General features: G+C 52.1%; 1 protein-coding gene across 1 annotated transcript; it reads left to right on the top strand.

Annotated features, from left to right (window-relative positions):
- LOC116945799 (solute carrier family 12 member 3-like) lies at nucleotides 1-22,726 on the top strand. Its single transcript, XM_076069680.1, has 23 exons — nucleotides 1-178; nucleotides 2,823-2,934; nucleotides 3,891-4,018; nucleotides 5,056-5,140; nucleotides 5,798-6,132; nucleotides 7,338-7,445; nucleotides 8,160-8,283; nucleotides 9,144-9,245; nucleotides 9,431-9,586; nucleotides 10,104-10,203; nucleotides 10,941-11,052; nucleotides 11,772-11,909; nucleotides 13,091-13,197; nucleotides 13,906-13,988; nucleotides 14,796-14,813; nucleotides 15,476-15,548; nucleotides 16,140-16,168; nucleotides 16,770-16,871; nucleotides 17,408-17,519; nucleotides 17,780-17,866; nucleotides 18,480-18,615; nucleotides 19,342-19,409; nucleotides 20,335-22,726. The coding sequence occupies exons 1-23, from the start codon at nucleotides 83-85 to the stop codon at nucleotides 20,471-20,473; spliced, it is 2,550 nt and encodes an 849-aa protein (XP_075925795.1). The 5' UTR covers nucleotides 1-82; the 3' UTR covers nucleotides 20,474-22,726.
- Nucleotides 22,727-22,920: the final 194 nt, after the last annotated feature.

Raw genomic sequence — 22,920 nt, 5'->3', positions numbered from 1 at the left:
TCGCCGAGGTTGCGTCACGGGCGGTCAGCGCTCTGACCATCCCTGCGCTCCCGCTGCCGCACGACAGGGCGGGAATCTGATCATGGTGGACAAGGTGAACGATCTGCGCATCATCGGAGTCATCGCCGTCACGTGCCTGCTCGGCATCGCGCTCGCGGGCTTGGCCTGGGAGAACAAGGTGGGTGGCCACGTCGGCGTCGCGATCTCGCGCGCCTGACGTTCGCACTTTGCGGTTGATACACGTGGTGGTGGTGGTGGGGGGGGGGGGGGGGCTTCCGCGAGCAATATCATCCGTGATGCAGGTTTTTTTGTTTGTTACTTTGTTTGCTCGCTCGGGTTAGAGCGCGTGTAAATATGTGATAGACGTGTCGTTAAAACCGCCACCACCCGACACAGCCAATTGGTAAGGGTTGTCACGTAAACAGAACGTGGCCAATTCGGCACTGGTACAGCACTAAGCGGTGTGCTGGAGAGCCAAGCCGCAACATTTACAATCTGAGTCCGACGTTTCGCCAGTAATTCTAACCGGCATCATCAGGCGGCAGCCAGATTTGTGGGAGAGTCTTCCTGCCGCGTTCCTTAAATCGCGGGGTAGACGCGTCGAACCAACGTGAGTGTATAGGTAAAGCTGTGGGTACGGTTTTGGTGTCCACGTGTAGGTAGCGGGAGCTTCAGTGGCGATTTCAATGGGAATTAAGATGAGGCGTACGAGGATTTCTGCTGCGGTCTTGGCAGGCAACAGCGGCGCTCCGTGGATAATTTGTCTGTCGTGTTATTCACCACCTGTGTGTCGTGTTACTCACCACCTGTCTGTCGTGTTACTCACCACCTGTGTGTCGTGTTACTCACCACCTGTGTGTCGTGTTACTCACCACCTGTGTGTCGTGTTACTCACCACCTGTGTGTCGTGTTACTCACCACCTGTGTGTCGTGTTACTCACCACCTGTGTGTCGTGTTACTCACCACCTGTGTGTCGTGTTACTCACCACCTGTGTGTCGTGTTACTCACCACCTGTGTGTCGTGTTACTCACCACCTGTGTGTCGTGTTACTCACCACCTGTCTGTCGTGTTACTCACCACCTGTGTGCCGTGCTACTCACCACCTGTCTGTCGTGTTACTCACCACCTGTGTGTCGTGTTACTCACCACCTGTGTGTCGTGTTACTCACCACCTGTGTGTCGTGTTACTCACCACCTGTGTGTCGTGTTACTCACCACCTGTGTGTCGTGTTACTCACCACCTGTGTGTCGTGTTACTCACCACCTGTGTGTCGTGTTACTCACCACCTGTCTGTCGTGTTACTCACCACCTGTGTGCCGTGCTACTCACCACCTGTCTGTCGTGTTACTCACCACCTGTGTGTCGTGTTACTCACCACCTGTGTGTCGTGTTACTCACCACCTGTGTGTCGTGTTACTCACCACCTGTGTGTCGTGTTACTCACCACCTGTGTGTCGTGTTACTCACCACCTGTGTGTCGTGTTACTCACCACCTGTGTGTCGTGTTACTCACCACCTGTCTGTCGTGTTACTCACCACCTGTGTGTCGTGTTACTCACCACCTGTCTGTCGTGTTACTCACCACATGTGTGTCGTGTTACTCACCACCTGTGTGTCGTGTTACTCACCACCTGTCTGTCGTGTTACTCACCACCTGTGTGTCGTGTTACTCATCAACTGTCTGTCGTGTTACCACCTGTGTGTCGTGTTACTCACCACCTGTGTGTCGTGTTACTCACCACCTGTGTGTCGTGTTACTCACCACCTGTGTCGTGTTACTCACCACCTGTGTGTCGTGTTACTCACCACCTGTGTGTCGTGTTACTCACCACCTGTCTGTCGTGTTACTCACCACCTGTGTGTCGTGTTACTCACCACCTGTGTGTGGTGCTACTCACCACCTGTGTGTCGTGTTACTCACCACCTGTGTGCCGTGTTACTCACCACCTGTGTGTCGTGTTACTCACCACCTGTGTGTCGTGTTACTCACCACCTGTGTGTCGTGTTACTCACCACCTGTGTGTCGTGTTACTCACCACCTGTGTCGTGTTACTCACCACCTGTGTGTCGTGTTACTCACCACCTGTGTGTCGTGTTACTCACCACCTGTCTGTCGTGTTACTCACCACCTGTCTGTCGTGTTACTCACCACCTGTGTGTCGTGTTACTCACCACCTGTGTGTCGTGTTACTCATCACCTGTCTGTCGTGTTACTCACCACCTGTGTGTCGTGTTACTCACCACCTGTGTGTCGTGTTACTCACCACCTGTGTGTCGTGTTACTCACCACCTGTCTGTCGTGTTACTCACCACCTGTGTGTCGTGTTACTCACCACCTGTGTGTCGTGTTACTCACCACCTGTGTGTCGTGTTACTCACCACCTGTGTGTCGTGTTACTCACCACCTGTGTGTCGTGTTACTCACCACCTGTGTGTCGTGTTACTCACCACCTGTGTGCCGTGCTACTCACCACCTGTGTGTCGTGCTACTCACCACCTGTGTGTCGTGTTACTCACCACCTGTGTGTCGTGTTACTCACCACCTGTGTGTCGTGTTACTCACCACCTGTGTCGTGTTACTCACCACCTGTGTGCCGTGTTACTCACCACCTGTCTGGCGTGTTACTCACCACCTGTGTGTCGTGTTACTCACCACCTGTGTGTCGTGTTACTCACCACCTGTGTGCCGTGCTACTCACCACCTGTGTGCCGTGCTACTCACCACCTGTGTGCCGTGTTACTCACCACCTGTGTGTCGTGTTACTCACCACCTGTGTGTCGTGTTACTCACCACATGTCTGTCGTGTTACTCACCACAGGCTCAGCTAATCTTCTTCGCGTTGATCATCATCGCGCTGCTGGACTATCTGCTGGGGACCGTCATGCCTTCCCCCATCGATAAGCAAGCCAAGGGTTTCTTCGGCTACAACAGTGAGCGTCTCTCTCCGTTCTTCTCCTCCTCCTCCTCCTCCTCGCCGTCGTCTTTGTTGTTCGAGCACCGAAGACGGTGGTCGAGGAAGGGCCGTGGGAGAGAGGGGGTGGGATGAGGTTACGAGACACCGCAGCCACAGATCACGCGGCCTTGTGACGAGGACCGATCGCAGCGCCTCTTCGTTGCAAGGCCACCGCGTGGGCCACTGGCACCCCCATCATCATCATCATCAAACCCAACAAAGCTTTCAAATATGTGGCGTGGTCACTCACACACACTGTGCGATTTACTGGCGAAACGTCGTACTCAGATTGTAAATGTTGTGGCTTTGCTCTCCAACACACCGGTGTGCTGCTGTACTAGTAACGAATTGGCCACGCTCTGTTTACGTGACAACCCTTACTAAGTGGCTGTGTCGGGTGGTGGTAGGTGTAACGATACATTTATATATCTACGCGATCTAACCAAAAGAAACCTGTATTATGGATTCTTCCAACACGTCCGCTCGGCTCGGAAGAGTAGACCAAGTTACCCGAGTGAGTCATTGAGCCATCAAATTTGACGTCAAACTTAAACGTCGACCGGCAGGAAACTTCTCACCGGTGTCCCGGGCGCCTCGGGGCACGCCCAGGGTCGGGTCGCGGTTACGAGGGGCCGAAGGCGAACGAGATCGAATGGCCTAAGTGATGCACAGGACGTGCAGTATTACATATTGCAGCAAAACACTATGGAGTCATCCAACATTTATTAAATTAACAAATTAATTCGACAGGAATGTTAATCCGGCCCTGATCGCGCCACACGAGAGGCTTCATGGTGTAAATAATAAACTGCGATGATGATAGTGATGATGATGATGATGCCCTCTGCTTCACAAGCTACGATTGTTTTTTTGTTGCACGCCTTATACTTTTTACACTCACGCCACCGATCTGCGTTTCGTCTTTTTTTTCAGCAAAAATCTTTAACGACAACTTCACGCCGAGTTTCCGCGGGCCGTACGACTTCTTCAGGCTGCTGGGCATCTTCCTGCCCTCCGTGACGGCCATCCTCACTGGCGCCAACATTTGTGGAGACCTGAAGGTAGAGGGAATGCCGTTCGCGCTCGTTAACTTTAGCTTAATCTTAAACACGCAATGCCACTCAGGCACCAGGGTTGCCACCGGTCCCAGTGTTTTTTGTTCCCTGGGACGTCTTCTCTTTGATGCAGTCATCTTTGGAAAGCTGCATGGCGATTCAGCGCGATCGCCCCGTGGTTTAGGGGGCCCCGTGCTTCGACGTCACCGTGTCAGATGCAAGTGTTGGGGGGGGGGCACGGTGGCATTCCCTCTTGGCCCCGCATCCCCCCTATGGACGCACCTGCCCGTGTGTAAACCCAGGACATTACAAGCCCTGCGTTTTTGTCAGTTGTCTAACAACAACAACAATGACAATAATACTCTACTCGGGCCAATGCACGTGTCTTTCTCCCCTCTTCCGTTATCTTTGAGATATTCTCCCGCGATGTCCCAGTATTTCTCGTTTGCGCCTCAGAGCTGGCAACCCTCATGAAATGACAAGTTGAGCGCCGCGTCACGCTGACGTAAGAACGGACATGCAGAGGCGTGCGGCCCGCTTACTTTCTGGCCTTTCGTGGGCCAGCTGTCAACGTTTTCCCTCTCGGACACTAAGCAATGGCCTTTGTTCATTTAACGCAACACGACCGGCAACGACGAGCACGAAGGGAAAGCAGAGGGAGTGAAGAGCTAGGGAGAGGGCACTTGCCAATAAACCAGGGGCGTTTATGTTAAAATCTGCTGATGACACCCAGACAGTTGGAACCAGTTGACGGTCGACTTTGCCTAAGCGAATGCTTGCTGGCGGGTCTCAACGGCGAGTAGGGCCAAGAGGGCGACGATTGCAGCAGCGTCGTTGGCCGTTCCGTTGAGTCGAGCTACCACCTCTGTGAAAAAAGAGCTTCGTTGCTCATCGGACTGCTCCAGTATGAATACATATTCTGATCCTGCTTTGTGCACCGCTGCCAAGTGAGCGTCGCACAACGGCTTCCGTTGCGGTGTTTCTTCGTCGAGTAAAAAGTCACCGTTCCTCGTGGATATTTCTCCGATTGCTCCCCGCCTTAGGAACCAGCCACAGCCATTCCCAAGGGGACCTTTCTGGGCATTGCCGTCACAGGATTGTCCTACGTCATGATTGCCACCACCATCGGTGAGTCATTCGCTGCATATGTCACCGATGCATAACGTGTAATTCTATAAATGGATAGCGTGCCTTCAATGTTGCGTTTAGTATAATCTCATCTTAAATGCATTTTGTTGGATCATCACACATCCTGCAGACTCAATGTTTACTCAACTTCGTCCTCTTCTTTCAACCGCAATTTCACGATAAACTGGCGCCGCTGGAATTCTTTATCTGCTTAGCGATAGCGCAATGATCGATAACCCCCCTTTCCACCCTTTCCACCCGCACATCCGAGCCACGCCAGCTCGGGGCCCTCACAGTTACAGGGGTCGTGCTCCGCCGGCTCTTTGCCTCATCGAGCACGCAACCAAACGGTGATATTTGCCGGTCTCGCATCTCGGACCTGTGCTCGGGGCCAAGCAAGCGCCTAAGGGCGGGAGTAACGACGCTTCGTCAGCGCGCCGTGAGGACGCGGCCATCGCCGCGTGATCTACGCGCGCGCGGACAACCAACCCGCCGTCTCGCAAGCTGCGTCGGGCCCAGCGCGTTGCACTGTGGCCCTGGCGCAGCTGCCGGTCCCCGCTGCGCCGTGGAAGGAAAAATAAGGTAGACGTGAGATGTAGAGCGTGGGTGACCCGCGCGTGTTGTTCTCTCACACCCCCCCCCCCCACCCCCCACCAGGCTCTGTCAGTCTGCGAGACGCCACGGGCAACCTCTCCGACTCCCTGTCGTACGTCGCGCCCCTGATAAACGACACGAACATCACGACCACCGCCATGCCCGGCTTCTTCTCCACCTTGCTGAGCAGCACGGTCAACTCCACCGTGGCGACCGCCAACTCCACCATGGCGACCGCCAACTCCACGGTGCTGTCGTCCACCATGGCGGCCGCGCGCGTGTGCACCTTCACCAAGACGGGGTGCGATCTCGGCTGGAACTTTGGCGCTTGCAATGCGACTACGACCATCGCTCCCGGCTTCAGTCCCTGCAGCTTCGGCTTCATCAACCAGTACCAGGTGCGCGAGAGAGCCGTCCCTGGCCTCAAGTCGGCGCTTTGCCGGCGTTTCCTCCGTCTTGCAATGAACGTGGGCAAGGGGCCGGGGTTTAACTGGGCGAAGCAGCCGCTTTTGGGGTTGTGGCCAGTGCCTCCGATTTGAAGGGACCCCTTCAATGATGCTTGAGACGCAACACGCCAACCACCGCCACGATAAATAATAATGTACCTAACTTTGGTGATTGAAGCCGTAGTGTTATTGTACGCGTTGCTGCTGGTTTTGATTGAGCATGCTGTTCGTCTTCTTTGGTTCTTTCGGTAAAGTCACGTAGAATGAGAATAAAATAATAAAATAAACAATAAAATTCTCACGACGTTTCGGCCACAACACAAGTGGCCTTCCTCAGGTTGTTCCTTTCACCTGAGGAAGGCCACTTGTGTTGTGGCCGAAACGTCGTGAGAATTTTATTGTTTTATTTTATTATTTTATTCTCATTCTACGTGACTTTAGCGAAAGAACCAAAGAAGATGAATCCTTGCAGTCACGAAAGCTTTAAATCCATGCTGGTCGTATATATCCCATTTAAAAACCGGAACTGAAATAACCAAGGTGAATAAGAACAGGGAGTTTGGCCATTAGGCTAGGGTGGTGGTAAAACAGGCAAGGGACGGTCGTCAATTTGGTCCTGAAAATGGAGCAGTGCTCTACAGGCCTGAGCTGTTGATGGCTATTACATATTGGCATGCTATGGGCCAGTCTCTTCATAGGGACAAATCACTCTTGACTTCTCGCAAAAGTGGTCGTAATATGATTGACCTGAAAGGAATGATGGATTGAGTCCACTCCCACTGGGGATTTGAGTTATCTCATTTGTAAGTTGAGTTCACCCAGCCTGATTGTTACTCAACTAACAAGGCTGCTGACCTACGAGGTTCTCAGTGGGTTAGCCCCACAATATTTGCAGGAACTCATCCACTTTTATACTCCAACGATCTCCCTGAGATCTTAGGATCACCTTCTTCTCAGTACTCCGAGGCCAAGGCTCTGTTCCTGGGGTGATAGGGCTTTTGCCGGTGCAGCTCCCAAAGCTTTGGAACCCCACAGGATGATAGGACGCGCGTCGGACATCCTCCACGCCGCTGCCGATAAGAGGGAGTTCCACCATGGTTAAAAGTCACGATATGATGACGACGCGCATCGCTAAGCGCCGTGCCCGTGGTGCCTAGGTCATGGCGATGGTGTCCGCGTGGGCCCCCCTTGTCTACGCCGGCATCTTCGGAGCCGGCCTCTCCTCCGCTCTGGCCTCTCTCATCAGCGCGCCCAAGTGCTTCCAGGTGAGGAGAACGAATGGCGACGGCGGCCTGTTGCCAGATTTGCTCCGTTGGCATTACGCGCTTCCTGTGGCCAAATCACACGGGTCGTGCCCGGTCTTGTCACATCTCGGAAGCGAAGCAAGGGGGGAGATCCTGCGCCATGCTTGGACGTGTGACCGCCGTGCATGGCATAGGCGTTGCAGGTTGGGATGCCACCTTGTCCTGGTTTTCCCAGGGTCGTCCTCTTGTTGATCTGGCTGCTGTTTTCATAAATCTGCCAGTCTTGCCGCGACATTAAAAGTCCCGGTATTTGTCAGCTGTGCATTACTATGCCACTCGCGACAACGCATGTGCACGTCGTTCTTCCTCTCTTCTGGTCTTGCGGGAAATTATTTTTTTCTTCCCATCATACGTCACGACATGGCAATCATAGTTGCAGGCCGCCGTGGGGCGCATTCCAGACGATTTTCAAATTTCACTGTTGTACTGTACCACACTCCCACATCTATGGTCCACACCTTCACCAACCCACAATGACCAGCGTGGTGAAGTATGATACAAAAAAAACCTCCACCACCTGCAACGACACGGGGAGGCCCTCATCCAGCAGTGAATTGACAACAGGGCCGCACGTGTACTCGTTGTGCTACGCGATAACGGTGCAGTCCACTGGTCTACTTGCAGGCTCCCCTGTCGGTTTGTTTTGGTTGCTGAACTGTGTTGTGCTTCTTGCAGGGAGTGGCCAGGGATAACATTTACCCTGGAATCACGATCTTCGGCAAGGGCTTTGGCAGGAACCAAGAGCCCGTTTTTGGGTACCTGCTGGCCTACACCATTGGAATTTGCTTCATTTGCATTGGTAGGTCTGCTTCGCGTGTTCCCCTCACGTCCACGTGCTTTTAAATCTTGTACTTTGTCTCACTTGCCAACCTTACAGAAACAACATCGAGGCAGGCCGGTGCCTGCCCAGGTGAAGAATTTACCCAGATTGCTTCAGACTCGTGTAGAGACCCACAGTCATGCATAGAGTGTTTTTGTGGAATATTGTTTTTTTATCCAAATAATAGATGGGAATAATGATTACAACTTGAACGTGGAACAAAAGAGTCAAAGTTGATTTCCTGCTCCTCAAATGAGCATTGAGGCGGCACTCATCTCATATTTACAACCCTGAGTCCGTTGTGGAATTTCCACATCCCTATGGTGGGTGAAGTCTATCCAAACCACAAAGTGATGGCTACCCCACAAAGTTTTGACGTCACATGGCATCATGACATCGCGTATGCACACGTGACCAGTAATCTCGATATCTTGTCTCCAGGTCTCGCTTTTATCTCACCAATATTAATTGATTGTCTAGAGCACTCCCACTTATATCTCTTGCTCATCTCCCATCTTACTAAGCTCCATCCCTTCATGCCTTGGCGAGCCACATCTCTTGGCGCGTCACTCCAAAAGCTCTCGTGGGCCCGATGTTTCCACGCCGGCTGCCCGTCAACGAATCAATCTTGGCATAGAGTGCGTTTCGTCTAGCAGGCGTTGCATTTATGCATGTATGCTGAACTTCTTTCGCAACGTACGTAGCCCAGCGTGCTAATCGGAGGTGTGGCACGTGTGTCGACGATGGCGGTGTGCGGTGAGGACTTACGGAGGCCGCCGGTTTTAAACGAGATGGGTGAGCAGACGTCGTTCTAACAAAAAAAAACGATTGTGTCGCAGCTGACCTGAACCTGATCTCGCCCATCACGGCCTGCTGCTTCCTGAACACCTACGTCATCCTCAACTTCAGCGTCTTCCACTCCAGTGTGGTGAAGTCTCCAGGTGAGCGGGGGGCCCGTCGACTCGGCGACACATCTCGACCGCTGCCGTAGAAACAACGACGACGGTGTGCAGAGTTTAATTTTATATATTTAAAATTTTAAATGGACCCTATCTTTAGAAATGTCGTTAGGCTTACAGTGCCGCCGTGGCTCGAGGTGTACACGGTTTTTTTTTTGTGCACGCAGGCTGGCGGCCAGACTTCAAGTACTTCCACCCGGCGATCGCCATCATCACCATGGTGTTTGACATCATCATTATGTTCCTCATCCTGTGGTGGGGAGCCGTCCTCTCGCTGGGAATCTGGGTCGTGCTCTACTTATACTGCATGTACAAGAAGCCAGGCACGTTGGAAGCCATCGCCCCTTACCAACTTATGCATTTTCTCCATAAACTAAACACACCCTGTTAAAACCAGTTTGTTTATTTCTAAATTATACACTGTCCCTCCTAAGGGGGAAAACAAACCACAAGCATAAGTCCATTCCGCATCTCCCCATAGAATTATGTTTTAATCATCTTCTTGGTTCTTTCGGTAAAGTCACGTAGAATGGGAATAAAATAATAAAAAAGCAAATTTTTTTATTATTTTTTTATTATTTTATTCCCATTCTACGTGGTGACTTTACCGAAAGAACCAAGAAGATGAATCCTTGCAGTCACGAAAGCTTTAAATCGAAATGTGTTTTATTCCTTCGGCCAATTTGGCTTTCCAGACCAATGTAATCCAGCAGCATTTGGTTAAAGCAAGCAAAATCTGGATTAGATTCGACCTTCTTGATCTCATCAGGAGAGTCAGGCTTGTTAAAAAAAAATCTATTTTCCAAGACAAAAAATGTAATGTGTTTATTTCTCATGCAGAGGTCAACTGGGGTTCCTCGGTGCAAGCTATGGGCTTCCAGACCGCTCTGGCCACAACACTGAACTTGGACGGCGTCAAGGAGCACATCAAGGTCTTCAGGTAGAGTTGTTATCACATCACGCCAGGCCGAGACTACAGTGCTGGCAGTTTGGCAGCTTGAATCACGGAGTGCGGACACTGGGTTCTCGTTGTAAAGTAATCCCTGTGTTGTTTTCTTCTTTGGTTCTTTCGGTAAAGTCACGTAGAATGAGAATAAAATAATGTTACAGCAGCAAGGCTATCGTGAAGTCGCTATCGCTCAAAGTCGAGTACCGTCTGCAGTAGTTTTACACCGGGGGGGTTAGGAGAGAGGCGAATCAATGTTTGCCGTATTCAGTCATTTGCGAGTAACTTTGAAATTTGGCAAATACGGACCGTGACGCTGGGACACGTGGCCCACTCCTTTCCCGATAACGTCACGCAATCTTCGTTGTAGTCCACCGTGCTGTGGAGCCGACGGCACGCTCTTTGGCTCGGGCACCTGCGGTATTAATCGGGGTGGCCAAAGTCACGGCCTGCGAGATTCCGCAGATAGCTCCACGCGCGTGTCGCGGTCGGGCCGCGCCGTTGGGCACGACGTCTGACGTTTCGCTGCCACGAGCCCCGGGAGCTTCTGTCCGTGCCGGCAACGCGGAGAGAAGCGCCCCGCGACGCGCCGCGTGCTTGCGGCGCGTCGGAGGCAGAGAGCCGCGCGGGAAAAAAAAAAATGTCAAAGGTGGCCGCGACGGGCACTGCGCGCGGAGAGCCCGTCGCGTCGACTCTTCTGACGAGCCCTGTGACCCGGCCGCCTCCTGCAGGCCGAACTGCCTGGTGCTCACGGGGCCTCCGCACCTGCGGCCGGCGCTGGTCGACTTCGTGGGCACCTTCACCAAGGGCGTCAGCCTCATGGTCTGCGGCAACATCGTCGTGGTACGTTCGCGCGCAACGGTCGACGCGCATTCATCCCACGGGGTGGGGGGTGGGGGGGGAGGGGAGGGGGCTGCGTGTTCAAAGCAACGTTGCAATGTACACGACGATGCAACCAGATTTGTCGTCGGTTGCGGTCACGTGGTTTGTTCTCTTGTGAAATGTAACTGAGCTTAAAGGTCACGGTTACAATTAACGGTTTATCCGTGCTCGGTATAGAAGGCGGTGGTGGCTACGCACGTGGGCTGTAATTAAGCACGATGGAGGCGAGGGTTGGTGGATGGCACCACCGTTGTGAAACTCCCTTCGTAGGTGTTGTGGAAGCCATGAGGACGTCGTACATTAAAAAAAAAGCGTGGAATACACCTGTTTTGTCTGTACGGGATTTCTCCAGGTGCTCCGGTTTTCCTCCCACATACAAGCACTCATTAATTGGCCGACATCACCTTAATATAATAGAGAATCGCAGAACTTTGGCAATTGTTGGCACCGGCTCACCACGTGGCTGCCTTCCTGCTTGTCTGTGGTTCCTCACGCCTCCGAGTCATTCGCTACGAGAGCGAGCAAACACCGTGCCGCGGCGCGTTACAAGTTAAACTCAGAATTTGTATTATTACGAAGGAAATGTTTCACGACGCTCATTCTTACGAAGTTGTTCGACACGAGGGAGTGAGTGGAAGCGGCGGTTTTCCCGAACCTCCCCCCCCCCCCCACCCCGGCAGGCGGGCCCCAACAAGAACCAGATCTGTGAGCTGCGGCAGACAGAGCACGGCAAGTGGCTGCGGCACCGGAACATCAACTCCTTCTACACGGCGATCGTGAGCAACAGCCTGAACGAGGGTGCCTCTGCGCTGCTCCAGGTAACGAGCGACATTTGAGGGCTCAGGCTTTAGTTCCGCCATGGCCCGGCTGGAGCGCAGGAGGGGATGACGGCCAACCATGGTTGGCCGTGTTGCGTAGGTACAGGCGGTCCCCGCTGTTTAACTTCCTGGCAGAAGCCGTTGGCTGGGAAAGTGGAAGTGACAACGGAATCCCTAGCGCAATTACTTTTTAGACCTGCTAGAGGGATCTTCTCACTACGGCATCCGTGTTTACTTTGACTTACGACCCATTTTCTCTCGCGGCATTTAGGATCGTAGGCTGATAAACTAACGATGGCATTGTAAGGGATTCTTTTGTACTCTGAGCCCAGGTTCGTCACTCATAAGTTAAGATGAACTACGTTCCCAGATGTTTTGGCCCAACGTTCCTTGTTGATCAGGAGATCGGAGCAGCTGCCCTGGAGTAGCAGCCATATCGACCAGGGGGGGGCTAAGACGGTGTCAGAGACCTGCACTGGCACCACTGAGGCCTTGGGTTCGAACCCAGGATGGTGCCTGCGATGATAACCAAGTTCTCAAGTGCAGCCAAGTTATGGCTTCAGCCAAGTGACACAATTAGGCATATTGATCAAAATTCTAATAATTAATAATCACACACTCTTTCTTCTCCACCTGGTGACGACCGCTTGTGGTGCGATCGAAACGTCGTAGTGTTTGTTATTTTCTTTGAACCTATCGACGCGACTTTACTGAAAGACCCAGAGAACATACACGTGAGTTTGAGTCACATTTTAATGCACATTTCTTGTTTACAAGGCACTCACGACCGGTGTGATGTTGGCTAGGTCCAGGACATGGTCACAAGTCGGGCGCCACTCGCGTACGAAGGCCAGGGAACCCAATTATTGTTCCAACGTGCTGCTGCTTCATCTCTACACGACTGCTCCCATTCCTAACACACACACACACACGCGCGCGCATACCAGCCCCCGGGTGGTGCTGGTGTGATCACGGTATTTGCGCCAGGCTAGAGGTGCACACTGAGGCCGTGCGGAACGGTGGAGGAACTCTGGAAAGATTGTTCGAGCGGTGCGGTGCCGCAAACAAATTTCCCGTTGAGCTTGCGCGAAGTCCGCCGGGCAAGCGTGCGAGCGAGCGGAAACCCGGGGTCTAATGGGCGCATCGACGATGGCCGCCCCCCCTCCCTCCCCCCCCCACAGAGCACGGGGCTTGGCAAGCTGCGTCCCAACTTGGTCTTCCTCGGCTTCATGAACTCGTGGCTCGGAGAGGACCCCGCCATCATGCACGACTACGTGCAGATCATCCAGTGAGTGGCCCTTCCCGCACCTCGCCAGCGTGTGGTCACCTCTGACAGCGCCTCACGGGAAGCAATGTGCATTCGTAAAGAGTTGCGCTTTAATCAATGTACATGCTGCTTAGTTCAGATTTTAATTTTTTTAAACACTTCTGAATTGACTTTTTACTTTCATAACCTTGCTGTAGCGGGCTAGTGGATACGACACAAGATGTCCAGAGTGGTATTCTTCTGTTGTTGCACAGCCTACGATGAGTGCAGCTACATTATTTAGTTGTAGATGATGTAGCTGCACTCACCCATCCCACTCACCCAACCACCCTTGCATCCCACTGGGATTTTTTTGCACACAGCGTTGGTGTACGGTGCTTTTTCTGGAATATTTTGTTGTTTTTTTTCAGGATTTTCTGTTTGCACAGTCACATATTCGCTTTACAAATGGCTCACAGGGCCATACCAAATAAATGAAAACTGAAAACTGCGTACGTTTGTAGCGGTGGGAAGGTACGCCCCCCAGGATCTGGATGGAATTCGTAAGCTGTAGCCGCGCACAGGACGACAGTTTCTGACTTTACGCTCGTACCTTGCGGGTGCAGAGATACCACCGGTGTGCACTGAGTGTAATTTGGTTTTGGCAGAGTTTTTAAGTGCGCACGTGAAACGATTTTCGTGGATCCGTTTGCGGGACGGGTTTTTGCAATTCTCCTTGCTTTTTCGCAGCAACGTGTTCGACTACAACATGGCCCTGGCCATCCTGCGCGTGAAAGAGGGCCTTGACATCAAGAATATGCCCGAAGTTCAAGGTGAGATATCTAGACGGAGCGCGGAGCTTCACGTATCGTTCTCCCGTCTTGCGGTGCCGCGAGAGATATTCGCCTTCCCACGATGTGTCCTCGTTTTTTGTACCTCAGAGGTGGCAACCCCCAACTCCCTGCTCAATCAAGTGTCGGGGTGGGTGCTCATTTACACTTTCAGAACTGGATAAGTGGTAGAAGGTCCACATTACAGGCAGTCCTCGACTTACGAACACCCGACTTACGACCACCCGACTTACAAACACCCGACTTACGAACCAGCTTCCATGAAATATATATTTCTTTAATATCGACTTAAAACGTGAACTCGCACTCGCGAATTGAAACGCGGAAACTATTTTGTTCAGTGGGAGCGATCCTCCGCGAGATGTAATGAGTCAGCTTTGCGCTGGGAGTGAGCGTTTGTGGTGTTTGTGTGTACGTGTGCACGTGTGTGTGTGTAAAAGTGAGTGTGTGGGGAGCGGTAGTGCAATGGTAAGCGCACCGTGCAACCAACCTGGTATCCCGAGTTCAATTGCCACTCACGACCAAACCAGTGTCGATTATCTGAACGTGTCCTGGGCCTCCCCTAGGTCGACTCAGTCTCAAATGAGTACCTGTGCGTGGTGCTGGCCACTCACCCCCTCGTGTGCCGTGCCGGCCTTCATATAGATGCTGCTTGCTAACAGCACTTGCCCCAACAGCCTGTGGAGACTACAAGGGGGATCGTTGTAGTTAGTGCGTGTGTCTGTGTGTGTGTCTGTGTGTGTGCGCGTGCAATTGTGGTTACTCATTGCGCCCCTTCCGACAAGCAAGCCAGCATCAGGACTCCAGGTAAATGAAAATGAAACCGATTCTATTCTTTTATATTTGTGTTACTTTATTTTAAGTTATTTACCGTAGAATATGTATTACAGTGTTACATGCAAATGCACATTTCTTCTTATTTATGAGTTTTTAACGATGCTTCCTCTTTTTGTTGAACCGTAACACATTTCATAACACTGACAGAATTGGCTTTTACAGTGAGTTAACGTGTTCTGACTTACGCACCATTCCAATTACGAACGGGTCTCAGGAACTGTGTTCGTAAGCCGAGGACTGCCTGTAATAATGAAAGGAGTCTGTGGGACAACCATTGCGGACTTCCAACAGGACGGCACTCACTTCGTCAATTCTGGAGTAACGATGGGCTGAGCTGAACACCGATCGGGAATCGCTCGCGCAATTGTTTGATCTCGAGTCCGGCGCCTGTGATGGAGACACCCGGTCCATGCCAAAATAGCATCTGGAAAGAAAGCCAACTTGTACTTGATAAATCAAGCGGCCTTCACGGGGAGGACCTCATCCACCGGATGTTTTGACGGGAAGGGGCTGTAACCTGCACGCGTGCGCCGTAAGCGCCCGAAATCCACACGTGGGGTTAAGCACCGAGCACGTTTTTCCCCTTGCTCAAATGTTCACACCGCACGCTGTGTGTCCGCCGCCCCCTGCAGTCAACATGGCTTTCCAGTTCGATGGCAGCGGCGGCGGCGTTGGGAAGGTGTCCGGACTTGTCGCGAAATCGGCGTAAGTACTGCGTGACGGCACAAACCCGGCCGCACGGATGTAGACAGCCTACAGGATTAAGAGCTGCACGTTGTTTTTTTGTTTTCGACAAGCTCATAGGCCGTGGACTCCAAAGCGAACGCAGTTTCTCAACCGAAGCGGAGTTGAGGCTGGATAGCGCTTGGATCGGTCACCAACATGTCTAACAGTTGTTATAGGCGGCAGGGCTACTGTGCGGAGAGCAGAGTGTAGTGCAGCAAGTATATACTTTCTCTACCCCCTTCACCACTCCGCACCGACCAGCACGGTGAAGTATTGGTCAAATATTTGGCCTACGCTGCACAGCTTGGGTAGTTCCCTCATCCAGCAGTGGAGTGACACAATGCTTGTTCGGCACACATCATCATCATCCGTGGCAATTTTCTGAAGGAATTAATGCACCTAAATACGCGGCTTGTTGCTAACGCCACCAACACCGCAGCGTCACTCACGCGCAGGCATCGCGAGTCGCCGCTATTTGGTGGAAAGTGCTGCGGCGTTGTCATGGGCAAGTGTCGCACTGTGAATGGTAATTCATGACATTTTCCTTCCTGTGCCCACTTTGTGTTCCAGCTTGAGCATGGACGTGGATCAGTCCGAAGGTAACGAACCCTCCCCGGGGTTGCAGCCGTCACTCTGTTGGGGCGTCACCCCATTGGCTGGTCGCGGGGCCTTCGATGGCGCCAGTCCACGCCTCCGAGCACGGCCTGCGACTTCGATCCTTAATGTTTTCACAAACGAGGCGCTATCAACCTGGCCACGAGACTTATTGGAATGCCAGCCGTGAGCTGGGATACCTGAACTGGTCGTAGGGCAGCCCCCCCCCCCTCCCTTTTCACCAATCCGTAATCTTACCCCTTGCAATGCAAGGAAGATGTGCGTACGTATGCAATGTTGAACTTCTTTCGCACCGTACGTAGCCAACCGTGCTAATCGGAGCTGCGAGGGAGGGACAGCAAAAACTAAACACAAAAAGCAGTTCTAGAGGAATAGAGTTTTCAATCTAGACGATGATTTAAAGGTGCATCGCTCCAGTGGCTTCCTAGTACCGGAAGGAGGAGTGTTCCAGACGGCCGCTGAAGCGCACCCGAAAGCGCGCGACGCGGCGACCGTCTTCGCGTCTGCGTTTGCCCCTGCGGAATAAAACGGTCGACCGTGGTTGTGAAATTCTCTCTCGGCCCATCTTCCTCGTCCGGTCTGCAGACAAGCCCGGCACGCATGAGGCGATGCCCCAGATCAGCACCGTGTTCCAGTTCAGCCAGGGCAAGAGGACCATCGACATCTACTGGCTCTTCGACGACGGCGGTACGTCTCTTTGTCCGCGCACGTGTAACGGCGCGCGCGTGAAAGGGTGTTTCTGCGTAGCGTTGGACAGCAACGACGTCCCTCGTTGCGTTTTTTTTTCTTTCACCACGCTCGTTTGGAGACCAGGGAAGCCTCACGGAATCTCGCGACTCACGTAGGAGGGTCCTGCCGAGTGTTTTACTGTCAGGGCCGACGGTTGCTGTTGTGGATTTTCATGCTTGCAAACTTGAACCGGCGGGAAAGGGGGTATTTACAATTCTGTCAATTTAATTTAGTTTTCCATATTTGTTAATCTATACAATATTCATACGGTTTGGACTTGTGAAGGTATTAATGCTCGTGTCTACGTGTTATTACATCGCGTGGATTGTGAGCGGTGGTGGCGGCTAGGAGAGGCCTTCATCCAGCTGTGGATTGACCATGGCTGATTGTGATGACGTCGATGACATTTAGGTTTCCCATTTTTAAATGCGTTCCTGCCGCCTTGTGAAACGTTCACGTCGGCTGCCGCCGCCTCTCGCGTTGCCCTCCCACAGGCATGACGCTGCTCATCCCCTACCTGCTGAGCAAGAAGAACCGATGGGGCGAGTGCAAGATGCGCGTCTTCATGGCAGGGAAGCTGGACCGGCTGGAGGAGGACAAGCAGAAGTAAGGCTCCTCCACCCGCGCTGAGACACTCACGGCACACCCCCCGAAGGGCCACGAGTTCAATTCATACGGTGCTCGGTTCAAACGCCGCCGCATACCTTGCATCGCATCCCAACCCGACGGTTTGATGCCCTGCTGTAGCTTGAGCCTAGGGCCGCGCCGTTATCTTTTACCGCCGAGTACAGAGCACGAGTGAAATGTGTTGGCGGGAGTGAGTGACCGAGCGATGACGCGCTTCCACCCTCTCTCCATGTCCCCAGCATGTCGAGGCTCATCGCCCGCTTCCGCCTCAACGTGGACGACGTCATCATCCTCACGGACGTCAACAAGAAGCCGCGCGCCGACAAGTGAGAGACGCGTCCCGCCACGTGTCAGCGTGCTTCCAGCCCAAGGCTGTAATTATAATATATATTGGGGTGGGGGGGGGGGACACATCCCCCCCCCCACCCCAATATTCAAATATGCTCAAAATGTCCCCCCCCCCCAATATATTGCTATAAAATGTATTTCTGTTTATATGATTGTGGTTATAGTTGTACTTTATTAATCCCTAATCTCTGCCATTACATACAATGAAACAAGAAATGGTAAAAAAGAAAAAAAAACAGAGCAATGTAAAACAATACACTAAAATAAGTAAAAAATAATTCAAAAGCCCATCCTATATGTTCATGATTTTTTTAATATTTTAGGCAGGAAATTCGTTTTCAAATTTAGATTTTTTTCTGGGGGGGGGACCCCCAGACCCCCTGGAAGATTTGGTCTCCCCTCAATGTTGACTCCATGGCTACGGCCTTGTTCTAGCCAATCATCGAGCGTCCCTACGCTACCTGCGGCTTTAAACCGGAGCGCCCGGAGAAAACCCCTCACATGCGACGAGTTGACATTGTTTGTGGTGTAGCCGGAATAACCGTCACGATAACTCTTGTACCCTCCCCAACTGCTCCGGCGGTCCGCAAGGATGAAGTACTTTGAGGACCTCATCATGCCGTACCGGCTCAACGACGGATTCAAAGACCCCGCCGAGGTGGAGCAGCTGCGCAAGGATTGCCCCTGGAAGATTTCCGACCACGAGATTCTCACCTTGCGCGATAAGGTCAGCGGCAACGTTCGCAAAACACACATTCGGCCGAAAGTCCTGACCATTTTTTGAAAGCGGGGAGGAAGCGGGGCAGGGGGGGGGGGCGGTGTTTGATTAGATTGTGAAAGTTACCGTTTGAGTTCCCTCGTGTGTGTAAATGGGCGCAGGTTAGCCGCGTTATTGCATTTTGGGTGGGAATTTCTTCGGACGTCCTCTGCGGAGATGACGCAATGCAATCAGCTCATGTGCAGGGGCCAGATGGATAGTTGCATTGCACGACAGAGAGAGATGGTGATAGCTTGGGGAGGGTGGCTCCATTCACCAGTTGATGGATCGTGTCTGGCTATGGAGGAATTAGCTGAATCTATTTGTATGCATCCTTTATTTAATCGGGATACGTAATAAACCATTGAGATGGATATATCATCATTGCCTCTTTCGCAATGTGAATTTCATTCAAACAAATAGCAAGTAGAGGAAATTGGAAAAAAGGATGCGATCAAATGTGAACAGTCGAGAAACATTCACAACAAACATGGTCAATCAAGACACTTTGACGTCAGTTGCCCCGTTCCGTCAATCGCTCCCCCAACTCGGCTGTGGTCGGGACCGGATTTAGATGCCGTCGGGAGGCCACGCGGTGCCAGCATCAGGGGGCACCGCGTGGGCCCTAGGCGGCGTCTCCTAGAGGCCGGCGGCTGCGCCCCAAGCTCACGCGTTCTCTCGGTCCCCCTCTTCCAGACCAACCGGCAGCTGAAGCTGAACGAGCTCATGCACGAGCACTCCAAGGACGCCGCCCTCATCGTCGTGTACGTACACCCCCGATCGCTCGCACGCTCCCGGGCGCCCCGACGTCTCGCGATAGCGTACGGCGCGGCCGTTGTAGGCGTCTGTTATTCGTTGAAGCTGGGTTGTGTGATTGTTAAGCAATCGATCACTCAACTGATTAATTATCGCTTCCATTACGAAGCCGGATAGCGCGAACATAGTTGGAGAAAAGGCACATTTCTCGCCTCCGCTCCCACGTGGGTGCCGCTGGACGGGAGGTGGTGGGCAGGGCTTTGAGATGTCATCGGCATCAACGGGCCACGTTATGTTGGGCATGGTTTGTAGGGGGTTTCCCAACTTGGTGAAGAAGGATGTTTGAAATGTTTAGTCGATGAACAGGCCCAATCGTCCCCAGCACAGCTGGCAGTTCACAGCGGCCCTGCAACTCCTGCAGTGCAAACAATTACCAATCAGGGCACCCGAGCTTCAGCAAAATCTGGGTGCAATGAGTATTGTATTATACGCAGGTGATCTCGTCGTGGCACTGACCAAATAACGGAGGATGCACCCGATCTCCACTGAGATCGTGGAAGCCAAGCCGGAATGAGCCTGGACAATGCTTGGATGGGCGACCACCACCGTGCGTAAAGCAGGTGCTGTAGGCTGCTGCTGCGGCTGCTGCTGCAGGGCCTCGTTGTCAGCAGAAGGCAGTTGCAGCAGAGTCCAACGTTGTAGTGTACTTCTGTGCTCCCTCATCCACACTCGCCGCCATCACCAACACGCGATGACCCGTGGGGTGAAGCGTGGTCAAATCACCCCCACGATCCACGTGGCGTGGGAGCGGTGGGCAGGGAGAGGTTCCCCATCGCGTGTCTGTAGCGAGCGGCTGTGTACGATCCGTGCCGTCGCTGTAGCTGAACACGCGTGCGTTTCCGCGTGTGCCCCGCGTTGGTTTGTGCCGTGCAGGAGCCTGCCCGTGATCCAGAAGGGACGATGCCCGTCGGCAATGGGCATGGCCTGGCTGGAGGTGCTCAGCCGTGACCTGCCCCCAGTGCTCATCATGAGGGGCAACCACACCAACGTGCTCACCATCTACAGCCAGTGATCCACCCCCGCTCGCTCGCTCGCTCACACGCACGTGCTTATACACGTGTGTAGGCTACATTTGCATGCACATGCGAATGTACGGCCGCGCACGCTCTTGTAGACGCATCACCAGTGGCGGCGCTAGGCACTCGGCAAAAGCTTAGGGACAAAGCAGCTCAAGGGGCCTTGGATTCATGATAAAACATTGGGGGTATGCACGAAATAGCATCTTAAATTCTAATCAACCTAACGAGCTAATTAACATAAACCAGCTCGTTAATCTCTCATCTCTATCTTGTCTGCGTATCTCTTCTCGTATCTCGGTACATCTCTAAGTTGTGTCTATACCTCTTCTAGTCGCTGCGCATTTTACACGTCCCCCCCCCCCCGCACCACTGAAGGCACCTGCGCAAGCATCGGCACACGTAATTGTATACACGTAGTGCGCATACACCGCGTGTGCACTTCGGATATGCAGGCGCACGCTTTCCCCGCACCTCCAATTAGCACGGGTGGCTACGACGTACGGTGCGCGAAAGAAGTTCAACGTACGTACACTTTGAAGTACGCTGGCCAGTTACGTTCAGGACCACCAATAACACAGCGGTAGCGAGGCTTCGTTTTAAATATATACAAATACACCTTTGGCAATATTTGCTGGCCAATGATGACAACCAAAAGTGCCGAATTAGTCAACGAGAACGCGACGGAATTGTGTTCCATTTGTTTAAATGAAGCTGGGCTCCCACTAGATCACCGAGTCCCAATTGATATCATGCAACGAGCTAATCAAATGAACGAGCGCCTGTAATCCTACTTATATAATATAGTTATAATAAATTGCGATGTTGAAATGTATAACCTGGGTAATCTGCACACAGTTGTGTTGCCTGTGAAGGCTGTACAATTATCACTTTTATTTTCGCATTGTGCACTTATAAACAGATGTAAACTCCGGAGAGACATGTAAACACCGATGAAGCTTGGCATTTGGTGGTCATTTTTTTGAACAAGCGATTACCTGTAATTAGGCAACTGCATTTATAAAATGTGAATGAAATGTTAAGGTTTCCAGCTCTTTATTGCCAGTGCGGATTTGCAGAGCAGTTGGCCTTTAACATCAATGTGAGGAAGAGTACGACATGTGTGAACTGTGTCATCCCAAGTGGCCCATTCACTTAGGAACTACAGTAGAACTCCCCTTATCCGACTCCCATTATCCGTGGAACCTACATGGTCCGCAAAACCTCCAATGATGCGCGCACATATTCTCACTATTATCTGCGTTTGCAAGTGTTTCTTTCCCATCCTAGGGTTGCGGCACGGCTTCCTGTTGAGAGATAATTTGCTCAATGTATCCTGTTTGCGATTAGCTGCAATTTTTCACGGATGCCGGGGATTAAATTCGCAAAATAAAATCGCGGATAATGGGATACACGATGTTCATCCTCCTCCCCCCCCCCCCCCCGCCAAATCAACGTGGATAAGAGTTCTACTGTGGAGAAAGAGTTATTTGCACGTAAAATGTATGTCCGGATGAAGTGACAAATGTAACATTTGGATTGCGGGCGAAAGGTCTCGAGGGATTGCCGGGTCGTCACAGCGCTGTGCCGTGTGTCTAGTTTGCAGCCGGCAGTTTGATTCCTACAGCCGGCAGTTTGGTCAGTTTGCAGTCGGCAGTTTGATTCCTACAGCCGGCAGTTTGGTCAGTTTGCAATCGGCAGTTTGATTCTTGCAGCCGGCACTTTGATCAGTTTGCAGTCGGCAGTTTGATTCTTGCAGCCGGCAGTTTGATTAGTTTGCAGTCGGCAGTTTGATTCCTGCAGCCGACAGTTTGATCAGTTTGCAGTCGGCAGTTTGATTCTTGCAGCCGGCAGTTTGATCAGTTTGCAATCGGCAGTTTGATTCTTGCAGCCGGCAGTTTGATTAGTTTGCAGTCGGCAGTTTGATTCCTGCAACAGGCAGTTTTATCAGTTTGCAGTCGGCAGTTTGATTCCTACAGCCGGCAGTTTGGTCAGTTTGCAGTCGGCAGTTTGATTCCTACAGCCGGCAGTTTTATCAGTTTGCAGTCGGCAGTTTGATTCTTGCAGCCGGCACTTTGATCAGTTTGCAGTCGGCAGTTTGATTCCTGCAGCCTACCAAAGGGTCGCTGTTCAACGTCACCAAAGCGTGCCACCGGATGCAAAGTTGACATTAAAAGATTTATAACAGTAACGCTTGAAAGCTGGACTATTGAATTATGGTACTGTTGTTAATAAATATATAAAATACACATTGTATTGTTATCCATAATAACCCCCCCCCCCTTGTTACAATATATAATTTACGTTGATGTTCAGACGATTACAAATGTTTCAAATGTTTGACCGCATACTTCGCCAGTAGGATGTATACACGAGACGCGACTTTTTCTCTGGATTCCAGTTGATCATTGCCCCATGTAAAGGTCGTAACTGCACAGCGATC

This window comes from Petromyzon marinus, chromosome 25 (genome assembly GCF_048934315.1).
Source record: "Petromyzon marinus isolate PM22_M1 ecotype Great Lakes invasive population chromosome 25, UKy_Petmar_22M1.pri1.0, whole genome shotgun sequence".
NCBI lineage: Eukaryota > Metazoa > Chordata > Hyperoartia > Petromyzontiformes > Petromyzontidae > Petromyzon > Petromyzon marinus.
The sequence above is the reverse complement of the archived record's forward strand: the minus strand, read 5'-3'. Positions and strand labels throughout refer to the sequence as shown.